General features: G+C 35.2%; 2 protein-coding genes across 5 annotated transcripts in view; one reads left to right on the top strand and one right to left on the bottom strand.

Annotated features, from left to right (window-relative positions):
• The window catches only part of LOC108734587 (ankyrin repeat and fibronectin type-III domain-containing protein 1), a 375,782-nt gene that overhangs the window by 199,923 nt on the left and 163,890 nt on the right, over positions 1-11,969 (top strand). The window lies entirely within an intron of this gene.
• LOC108734591 (putative uncharacterized protein DDB_G0292292) lies at positions 899-11,183 on the bottom strand. Of its 3 annotated transcripts, none has more exons than XM_025977331.1 (4): positions 11,146-11,183; positions 5,217-5,896; positions 2,841-3,418; positions 899-1,446 (listed from the first exon to the last, which is right to left on the bottom strand). In XM_025977331.1, the coding sequence occupies exons 2-4, from the start codon at positions 5,869-5,871 to the stop codon at positions 1,426-1,428; spliced, it is 1,254 nt and encodes a 417-aa protein (XP_025833116.1). In that variant the 5' UTR covers positions 5,872-5,896; positions 11,146-11,183; the 3' UTR covers positions 899-1,425. The 3 variants fall into 3 exon arrangements, with proteins under 3 accessions (XP_025833116.1, XP_018321721.1, XP_018321720.1); XM_018466219.2 differs by lacking the exon at positions 11,146-11,183 and adding an exon at positions 7,681-8,168; XM_018466218.2 differs by lacking the exon at positions 11,146-11,183 and adding an exon at positions 6,675-6,907.

Raw genomic sequence — 11,969 nt, 5'->3', positions numbered from 1 at the left:
CTACTTATGGCTCACAATTTCAAACCTGTTAGTTCGCATCAACAGGCTAAACCACTCACCAAGGATGCCCTATATAAACAAGATGATTAAATATCAATAAAGAGGTGGTATATCGTCACCTATGGACATTTGTACCTTTATACACACTATCATCATCATTAGGTCGTCAGTTCTAAGACTGGTTGGACAACTTTAACTTTTTGGGTGTTTCATTCCCACCCGTCTCTAATGCTGGTGGGAGGACAGTCTCTCCAGACTACGCCGGGAGGTAGGGCAGAAGACCTTGTGATAATGGGTTGGTGGTGGTTCGGGTGAGAACGATGAGACGAACGAAATGAAACCAGAAGAGAATGAAATATTATCTGTGGAATATTACTGCCCCAGCATTTGCCTAAGTGATCCAAGGAAAGAATAGAAAAACTTGGCTCAAGGCAGACGGACCCGGAATAGAACCGGCGTCCTCCCGAATGCTAAGCAATGGTCTAAACCTCTAGGCCATGCCGCTCGGTCTGGTTGGACACACACCTCCAGTCTTACCTGTGCTGAGTTAATCTTCGCATTTCCCTAAAACTACAACATACCACATTCTTAACTATTTGTGCACAGTAATCTAATCTAAGTCTACCTCTACTCCTCTTAACTTCTCTATGTCTCTGACTAGACCTTCATGCCTGAGAAGGTATCCTACCACCTATCTCGCCTATTTCTTATTGACTTCCATAGAGTCCTCTGTTTTCCTATTCTTTCTAATACCTCTTCACTTCTAACCTTTTAGAGTTAGCGACATTTTAATTAGATGCCGCTTAATATCGAATTAGTGTTCGATTCCTCGTAATTAAAGATAGGTACATAGTTAATACCGACAATCAATTTGGTTTTCATTTGAATGTAATAGAAATTAAAATAACAAAGAGTTGTTTATTTAGCAGAAAAGGAATTTAAGTAAAAGTGATACAATTTTGATTTGTGGAACAAAAAAAAACAAGTTTTTCTTGAAAAATAAAATCCTTTAGCTCTAATTCAATATTGGTTCGATTTGATACAACCTTTCTGGGAGCTCAGAGTGCAGTTAAATACCTACGTAAATGAAAATATTTGATAAGAAAAGAGAATTTCGAACCACATTTAGTGCTAACAACTAGATTTTATGTGTTTGACGAGGCCATTTTTCATTTTTTGAACTACAAATTATTATTTTGTTGTAATTTACATTTCGTGTATCGTATGGAGAAAGGCGCAAGACTGTTGTCCACGTTGTCCTGGTCGTCTCAAAAAATTGATAATAAATGATCTATCATTTACCATTAAATGGGATTAATTGACCTCTTCTGACAGACCTTTCAGATGGTATAATCCACTTTTTCAAATTCCATATAAGGGGTGTCAACATGGCGGAAGCTTCAGATTTCGATTTTATTCACGGAACTACACCGGTTTCTTTTTATACTGAAAAACAAAAATATAAACTGATATAGAGGTTCTGTAAACAAATAATAAAAAATCTACGTTAAATCGCATTACTATTAATTGTAGTAAGTTTACGATTAGACAACTAAATGTTAGGCAACCCAGTATATTTCATAATCCATAATATTTTTTCTGTACGTACTATATGTCACGGCATCATTATCATCATAAGGTCGTCAGTCCTAAGACTGGTTGGATACGCATCACCACTCTTTCCTATCCTGAGCTAATCTTCTAATCTACCTCTACCCCTCCTAACTCCTGTTTCTGCCTCTAATATGTCTATGGCTAAACCTTCATGCCTGAGAAGGTGTCCTACTAACCCATCTCTCCTATTTCTTATTCACCTTTTCCGAATCTCTAAATTAACCGTTCGCGAGCATAGAAGTGACTCCTTGTTATTGAAGGCAGTTCGACCCTGCGCTATCCTCTGCTTTATATTCCAACTACTCCTTCCGTCCTGACATATCTGACTTTCTAGATACCTAAAATCGATCACTTCTTCTAATTTTTCGTCTCCTATCTTTATATTCGCTCTTGCCCTAATTTTTCTTTCCTTGCAACCAGTATTTTTGTTTTACTTTTATTTTCATACAATACTGTATTGTCAATATCGCCTCCATTTTATTTAAAGTTATCTCTCTTCATCGCTAAATGCTAATACTGCTATATCTTCTGCAAATCTAAGCATGCTAATCTTTTGCCCCTGTATATCTATCCCTACAGTTGTACTGTCTTTAATGATGTTGATCGCGTCTTCGATGTATAGATTAATTAAATAGATTCCTAATATTTACTTCGTTACCTCTCCAGCTCTATAACTGCCTGTTGCTCTTTACACAAACTAAGTATCACTCTTCTATCTTTGTAACTCATCCCTACATTTTTAAGTATATTTAACATCTTGTCCCATTTAACATTGTCAAAAGCTTTTTCTAAATCTACAAATCCTATGTACGCCTTATTTCTTTTTTCTATCGTTTTCTCTATTATTGCCCGTAAAGCTAGAATGGCCTCCCGCGTTCCTCTATTTTTTCTAACCCCAAATTGATCTTCCCCTAATAATTCTTCCCCCTTTTTACCATCCTCCTCTGTACAATTCTAGTTAAAATTTTTGACGAATGGGAAGTAAAGCTGATTGTTACGGCGCTTATTTATAATTACTGACGCTCTTATGACTCATATGTATTTTAGTGATGAATATCAGTTAAGGAGTCAGAGCCAAAATCTGATTCCGTAACCAAAATTCTAAAAAAGAGAAGAAATCGTAGCTATATATTTATGAATTTCCATCATGTAAATTTAAATTAAGTAACCTTTAATATTTAAATGCTTATCTCCGCCTAGTACTTAAGCTAAATGTAAACACTTACAATAACATCAACTATCCTTGGTAAACGGTCTGATTTACTTCTGGAAACATTTCCATTTGAGAAATCGTACATTATTCTAAAGTTGTTATTTTTCTTCGTAAGGTTTCCTAAACTTTTAGCTTTTATCGGTAATATTGATGAGTTTTTTGCCTGTGTTATGGTTTCTTTCTCACTGTCACTGGTGTAGTCTCTACCATTACTGTCATCGCAATTATTTTCCATTTGTGAAGCCAGGCTAGACACGTCGTCGTTTTCATCTTCCTCTTCTTTCGTATTACGAATTGAACTTAAAGATGACGAAAAATTGGTTTTCTTGCCTTTTAGTTTGCTTCTTCTCCTGTTTTGGTCCTTGTCAAAGATATCTAAGAATCCTTCGACCGTTGAAGATATCCTCTTGTGTTTTCGTTCAAATTGACGTATTCTTCCAGAAACTGTATATACTGGTAAAACATCATCTTTTTCTTTCTCTTTGTATCTCTTTTTAATTGTTTCGAATGGATTTTCGTTTTCTTCCCATAAATCTTCCCAGTCATTCAAATATTTTAAAGAATAACTCCTTATTGAATTCCTTGTAGATCCTATAAAAAAAATGAGACTGAGATGAAATTGAAAACTCGGCTGCAAGCATAATCGATAATGTCGATTTCTTCTTAGGATTTAGAAAAGAGTAACTAAGTACAACAAAATTTATTATAATATCAGAATCAGACGAAATAGAAGTACCTCAAAAAATAAAAAAAGAATTCAAAAAGAAAGAGGTTTTGTGGCTATAGGCTGGTTTATTTACGTTGGTTTTTGACGCTGCACAATTAATGTCTTAGTAAGAATTGGTCGGAAGAAACCAACTGAACAACATGTAGGGATAGCACAGAGATTCTAGTGGTAGAAATTTTTGTGTAATTTAATAACCGCAAAATTGTACTAAACTTTATTATTCACCGGTTAATTTCCCATTAGATAGTGTAAGTAAGATTAAAAAAAATTCATTTATTTCGGAACTCTAACCAAACTGAGTATCTGTCGGTCTCTACGAAGAAACAACTTGAAAACTACAAAAGTGTATCATAAATTGTATTACGTGACTTATAAGTAGGAACACCGGGACTGACATAGTTTTAGTTTCATCACAATAACTCAAACTGTTCCAAAATTACGATGATGTTGACATTGCAATCTAAACAAATCCAAAAGTTTATTGTAAATTTTTATATCGAGTAAGCTATTTTTCTTATTCTCTACTATTCCTGACAATTTTTGATAAAAACAAGAACTAATTTCAAGTCAAAAGCTATATTTCATTTACAATCTTCCAACGATTCACCCTCAGACAGGCCTTCCTGTAGGGTATTTGTTTGGTTCGTTAAGACAGACCCATTACGAACAACTTTCTCAATCTTCGTCCATTAATAACTATAACTGCATTTATTTATGTCAGACAATACAATATCCAATCTAGAGACTATTTCTATACCTCTGTCAGAAGAAGATTAAAACAATGTTTGTCTGTCTTAGCCAGCCGTAGAATTACCCTTGAGGAAGCCACTATCTGAGGGCGAGACGTTGGGAGATTGTAAATAAAAAGCAGTTTTTGATCTGACGTTGTTCAGGGTGGTCTTCTCATCTTTTGTTTTTAGAAATGACCGAAATGGTGAATTGAAAGTAGGTACCCTTTTTGTTAGACAAGGTTAGGTTAGGCTTGGGTAAGTTACCTGATTTTTTTATTGCACCATCGTAATCTAAAAAAAAAAAATAAAACTTTTGGGTGTTTCATTCCCACCAGCCAGTAATGCTGGTGGGCGGGCAGTCCCTCCGGACTATGCCGGAAGGTAGGGCGGAAGGCCCTCTTCAGCCTACTTTCAGGAATGGTGGGAATAGGTGGGTGGTGGTTTGGGGTGAGAAAGACGAGACGGACGAAATGAAGACAGAAGAGAATGAAAGATTATCTGTGGAATATTACTGCCCCAGCATTTGCCTAAGTGACCCAAGGAAGCCACAGAAAAACTTGGACCAAGGCAGACGGCCCGGAATCGAACCGGCGTCCTCCCGAATGCTAAGCAATGGTCTAGACCTCTAGGCCATGCCGCTCGGTTTCGTAATCTAACGCAACTATATCCTAACGTAGCCTATACCCAGCTTAACATAACCTAACCAATGACCTAACCTAACCTAACCTAACCTAACCTATACCTAGCCCAACCTAACCTAAACCTACAAATTCCTTTTATTTATATAAAAAAATAATTAAAACACTTCCCCATTTTCCGTAAGTGTGTTTTTCTCTAACTACTATCTACTTGAATACTGTAAGTCAGCCTTAAATGTTTCTTTCCTGCAATTGTACATAAATCGTCAAGTAAAGTACGTTTATTTACCAACCTAGGGATACATTTTCACGATGTACACAATTTCCGCTTCTTTTCTTAATCCAACCTTCGCACTCGGCATTGTTGTTAACAGTTGTCGTAATGCAAGTGGAAGTGGAAGCGACAGTTTTCGGAAATCCTTCGTGGATTTTGTAAAGTGTGGACTCCGATGCTTTACCTTTGTCAACTGACAAACAAGATTTAGATCTGACGCACGCAGGTTTCGGTCGCAATGTTGGCTTCTCGCCAACCAAATCGACCTTCTTATTCATGTCCGACAAACTTGGATCCCAAACACTCTTCACTTCGTCGCTCGTACTATTACTACCACTAAAACTTTCTGGAGCTTTCGGAATGCTGCAAGTTTCATTATTGTTCACCATTTCTAAACCCAACACTTCCAGGAAATCAGATTTGTTAAGTAGCGTTGTTGGTTTAAGGTCGGTTTCACACCCAATAACACCACGGTGACTAAGAAATTGGTTTAAGTTGCTAATAGCAATTTCTAAATGGAGAATTACTTTTTTAATGTTCGTCCGGATGAAGTTAATGTGGTTTTCTTGGGTAACAGGAAAACTCCGTTGAATTAATTTTTTAACAACTCTTTCGAAGTATGACCGAATAAAAATTAAACTGTTCAGAAATGAACTGTTTACCTCGAATGCCATTGTTTACTCGAAAATCTAGCTGGATCTGAAATCAATTGATTCATCGTTAAAATGATAAGATTAACTAACTGTAAATAAAGATTAAGATTGCCTGACTCATTCTTGTACTAAAGAAAACCAATTTACACCTTATTTACAATGAATGACATAATACCTAATATAAAGATAGTTAGTGTTCGTATATACGAACAATTTATTGTTAAACTTAATAAACCCACAATTAGCGGCAAGCTCCGTAGATGGCGTTTATTGCACTATATTTTGTTATTTGTTCATCTTACTAGGAGTAACTGTAATTTTTTGGTATTTATTCAGAACTATCTATGATGTGTTTCAGACAACAGGAAACAGGAACTTATTGTAGTGTTTTATTTACAAAATTAAATTAAAGCTATTTGGCATGGTTCCTGTCGCGTTTTATTGGACGTGGTCTATGGTATCAAAAGCATTAAAATGAATTTAATTAATATTAATTTGCTACTGCCCCCTGTCATTGAAATTCGATCAGTTGTGTCACTTTTTTATCTAAGAACTAGTAAAAAAAGCTGTTCACAAAACCGGGGAAATGAATCAGGAGGAGCAATGATCTTACTTGAGATGTTTCTATATGGGTCATGATTTTTTCCATTAATTTTATTCTTCTCGACACCACTCACGACCATTAATACACAACACTCCACAAATACTCATCTGCAAAAATTATTTTCGCGCAATGCATGATGCTTATATGGGCGCATGTACGCGTGAGCCTTATGTCCGATACTTTACCAATGCAACGCTAACGAGTGCAAATTATTACTAACCATTGCGTATAATTAACTTGTCTACGGATCAGCTGCTTGCGAAGGTCACAAATAGGTATGTGTGTTTCGTCGCTGTTCCCAATTATTGACGGCTCGTTAACTAGGGTACTTTTTGTGCACAATTTTTACATCCCTTACGTTGTGGTGCTATGACAAAACGTGTTTGTTGAAATTTAATTCTATTGTATACAATGCAAGCTTTTCCCTAAGGCTTTACTCCCAGAAATTAATAATATTGTTTCTCAATAAAACCTTTTAACTCCCAATTCACCCTTACAACGTTTTAATTTTATGTAATTCGCTATCTTAGATTTCAAAACAAACGTAGCAACAACATTTCATCTTTAAGGATTGATTTTTAAAAATTGCGAAAACACGTATTTGCTTAATTTCAACAATGAGTAACCTTCGAATAAATCCGAGTACAAATAAAATATACCGCATGGAAACGTTGCAACCTCTTTTCATTTGATTAATAATATCAAACAACATATATACCAAATTTCAAGCAAATTCAACCACAAATGAAGTATGTTCCAAACAAAACTTGCAACACCTTTTAACCCCCCTCCTTTGGAAGTAAAATTTTTTAAAATTTGAGAGACCATTAAGACCAAGTTTCAAGTAAATCTGACGACTAATAGTATATGTTCAATTTAAACATTGCAACGCCTCTTCACCACTCCTCCCCCCAACGGGAACAGGTATCCTATGTCCGTCTCCTAGTTATAAGCTACCACCCCACCAATTTTCAGCCAAATCGGTTTAGCCGTTCTTGAGTTATAAATAGTGTAACTAACACGACTATCTTTTATATATATAGATATATATTTTTCTAAGACTAAATTTCTCAAGTGAATTCATCATTATAATCATCATCGCATCTCCCTTAACTATTTGTGAACAGTAATTCTAATCTAGGTCTACCTCTACTCCTCTTAACTCCTGTTTCTATATCTAATATGCCTTTAACTGGCTCTTTATATCTGAGAAGTGTTATACTAACTTATCTCGATTTTTTCTTATTGACTTCCATACCGAACCTCTATTCTCCTACTATTTCTATTACTTCCTCATCTCTAACTTTCTCCATTCACGGTATTCCACGATATTCACTGTAGTAAATTGTAGGTAATTTAATAATTGCGAATTTCCAGTTTAGAAACTGCCAGGAGAAGAAGCAAATAGTAGGTTATTCGATGCAGTGCTAGTATGTCACAATTCAAATAACTATTCGTGCATTGCTTTTTGCAGTCAGATCGTAACAAAATAATTACACGTCCGTTACAATGACGCTCGTTATGGAACTGTCAGGTCGTGCGACAAATCATAATTGTATAATCAAGAATACATTTTCGTTACTAGATGGGATCTACACGGATGATGTTGAACAACATTCATATGTAGCTATGTTAACATTGTTATGTCATGAGGTATGTAAATGCAAACGCTATTCATTAAAACGTAGTTACTGTTTCTATTAAAAGGGATTTGCATTTCTTAATTTATTATTGTTAAAGTAAAATGTTCACTGCCTGAGCACCCTTTACGACTAATGATGTAAATATGTAGAGGGTGGCAGATGTCGCTCGTCCCGAGTTGGAGTTTGTCCCTCTAACATTTTGAACTGTAGCTTAGTTGAAGACCCCGAAAGTCTTTTGTTTAAAACTCGCGATCCCTTGCCGTTAGAATGATCATTTGAAAGAAAAGGAAAGTTCGCCAGAAAATTCTCCTTAGTGAAAAACTGTTTGAAATAATTTTGCTCTGACAGTTTCACATCATCATACTTATAAATACGTACGTTTCTGCATAATTTTATCCGGATATTTGTTTAATATTGATTTACAAGATGCTAAATATACAAAAAAAATGTAGGGCTGAGTTATAGAGATAGAAGAGTGATACTAAGTTTGTATAAAGAACAACAGGCAGTTTTAGAGCTGAAGTTGCAACGTAGAGAAGTAAATATTAGGAAGAGAGTCAGACAGGGATGCACACTTTCACCGCTATTTCTTAATGTATACATCGAAGACGCGATCAACATCATTAAAAGCAGTACACCCCATTTCAATTTGTTTGAATTGTGACCTTGAATAATCTGCGCGAAGATAGAAAGAATACACAGTAGGCGTGAGCAAGACAGAAATAGTTGGAACAAGCTTGAACGAGCAGAACTCTCGGTGGGAACTGTACAGTACTAGACGAAAATATTTAGCAATTTCTTAAATAAAAATGTATATAAATTAACAGTAGAAAATAAAGCAAAAGTTTTATAGGTGTGTAGAGCGTTAAGTTAATTCACTTGTTATTATTTTTGGCTAAATATGCTTTTAAATAAAGCATATTCTTAAAATTTAACGAGGCAGTTTAAATAATTTTGCAAATGGTACTGTACACTTTTGTCTAGCTCTCGCTCGATAATCGGTGAAGGAATGAGCTACGCAGACAAATATGATTAAATTTGAAATTATGCTACAGCGCATCCTAATAAAGGGAAGGGGCATATCTCCAACTTCTTGAAACGAACAGAACAACTGTATGGATAGATATATAGGGACAAAAGATTAGTATGCTTAGATTTTCAGATGATATAGCAGTATTAGCAACTCGCAAGCAGGAGTTACAGATAGATTTAAATAAAATAGAAGCGGTAAGACAAAAGAGTATTGTATGAGTAGGAAAAGAGCGAATGTAAAAACAGGAGATGAAAGATTAGAAGAAGTGGCTGATTTTAGGTATCTAGGAAGTTAGATAAGTTAGCACGGAATGAGTAGTAGGGATATAAAGCGAAGGATAGCGCAGGATCGAGCCGCCTTCAATAAAAAGAAGTTTCTTCTATGCTCACGAACGATTACTTCATAAATTTGGAAAAGGTGTATGCTTAGAGCGCGCCGCTGAATGGGAGCCCAACATGGACAGTGGGCGCGACGGAAAATAAAAGGTTAGGAGCGTTCGAAATTTGGTGTTACCAGCGAATTATAAGGATGAAAGAGTAGGAGAACAAAGGACTTTATGGAAGTCAATAAAAAATAGCCAATATAGGTAGGTAGGCATGAAGGTCTAGTCAGAGACATATTAGAGACAGAAACAGGAGTTAAGTGGAGCAGAGGTAGACCTGGGTTAGATTACTGGATGTGGGATGTTCTAGTTTTAGGGAAATACGAAGATTATTTCAAAATAAGAAGGAATGGTACGTGTCCAACCAGTCTTAGGACTGACGACCTTAGAATCAAATTGAAACATCAAAAGGTCACTCTTTTAGATAACTTGTAGAGTTCTAGGAGATAAATCTGGCAATTTCATTACGCCTAATAAAATAAGTGCCGATGAGGTGAGGTCTGTGAATTTTTTTTACCTCCCGTGTATTTCTGTTCCTTCGTTGATAAAAAAACCATTAGAAAAATTATTTTTCTTTTTAAGGTAACAAATACATTTTCTAAGGTAAAAATGGTTGAAGCTTCGTATAAAACATTAGCTTTATCGCATTTTGTTACAAATTATTTTCGTAGCACATAATTTCAGGAATTTATATTAGTATCCGCCGAAGACGGAAACTATTTCAGTAATTTTACAAAATAGGTATGCTAAATTACTAAAATATTTTAAAAGTGGTTTCCCTAGAGTCCCTGGTGTAGGTACAACATATATTAATAAACCTTCATTTGCGTTACTGAAATTTAATATCCTTTAATTTACTTACATATATACACTGTATGAAATGTAATATAAACATACAAAATTAATTAATTAATTAACAGGCACCAAGCTAACTAACAAATGAATATTAGTTTCATCCATTTCCTTTCCTTTTTAATTAACTTTATATTTCAATAGCCAATACGTTCCTGTATTAATAATAACCTTTGAAAACGTTTCGATATTGAAAAATGTTATTGATAATTTGGGGTGAGTTACTCGTTTTGGTTTTTTTAAGTTTTCGTCATACTTTTCAGTTAATATTAGAACAAACACTGCAGCAAAAATGCTTCATGAAACTTTTTATGTTTCCCCAAACAAATTATCTAGAGTAGACTCTGATAGGTAATCTTTAATTGCATGTTAATAATAATAATGCATTTTCGATATTAAGAAGATAATAATTGTTGAGCAGTTAGCTCAAAATCGGTAAATGGGTACAAAACTACAGAAACTATCTGGATTTTTATTTATTTTTTTTTCAGTATGTAGAGTACTGTAATTAAAAAAATTGCAAAAAATTCAAAAATACTGGTATGAAAGAACACCGCAGGCGATCGATATGTGCGGCACGCCCGGAAGCCGTCACACGGCTGTCATAAATCATACAGCGAATTAGCACTACGAAAGGAACTTTCCAGAAATTTTAGAATAGGATTCATCGGTGCCAAAATCAGATCCTCACATTTTAATAATTGATGTATGTATCACATGTATGTAACTGATATACAAACATTAAATATTATAAGAATTATAACAAATAGATTATACTTACAATACTATAAGTTAAGGTGACTTACGGAGATNCAAAATAGAAAAAAGCGCCCCAAGTTGGGTCGAATGTAAAGGTTTTGTTTACGGTTTTCTTCGATTGCAGAGGCGTGGTGCATCATGAGTTTTTGAGAGAATAAGGACTATTACCTACAAGTTATGCGCAATTTGCGCGAAGCAATCCGCCAGAAACGCCCGGATTTGTGGAAGAACAAAAATTTGCTTTTAGCATGATAATGACCCCTGCTCACATTTCGTTGCTTGTGCGCGAATTTTTGGCCAAAAACAACACACTGATAATGCCGCAGCCACCGTATTCCCCAGATCTGGCCCCCTGTGACTTTTCTTGTTCCCGAAACTGAAGAGGTCCATGAAAGGACGACGATATATATATAATAATACACCGAGTGATACATAATTAATGATATCTATTGAAAAAATTTAAAATGAAGCTTGTTCTTCTTACGTAAAAGTTAACAAAGTGTTTTTTAATCGTTATTCTTCTTTGTGTCTTATTTTCCTACCACAATTTCAATTGAAAGTATCTTATAATGAGTTTTAGTTGTCTGATAACTTTTAGGGGGATTCTTGCCTAACATATTTTGCATTTTTCCTCTTTATTCACTACATATTATACAGAATGCAGAACTTGAATGAGGAACCGAGCGGCATGTTTAGAGGTTTAGACCGCCGTTGCTTGGCAGAACTTGAATGATGAACCGAGCGGCATGACATAGAGATTTAGACCGCCGTTGCTTGGCACAACTTAAATGAGAAACCATCATATTTGACTCTCTTCTCTGTTCATTTCGTCCGTATCATCATCTT

Source organism: Agrilus planipennis, unplaced genomic scaffold (genome assembly GCF_000699045.2).
Source record: "Agrilus planipennis isolate EAB-ADULT unplaced genomic scaffold, Apla_2.0 scaffold89, whole genome shotgun sequence".
NCBI lineage: Eukaryota > Metazoa > Arthropoda > Insecta > Coleoptera > Buprestidae > Agrilus > Agrilus planipennis.
The sequence above is the reverse complement of the archived record's forward strand: the minus strand, read 5'-3'. Positions and strand labels throughout refer to the sequence as shown.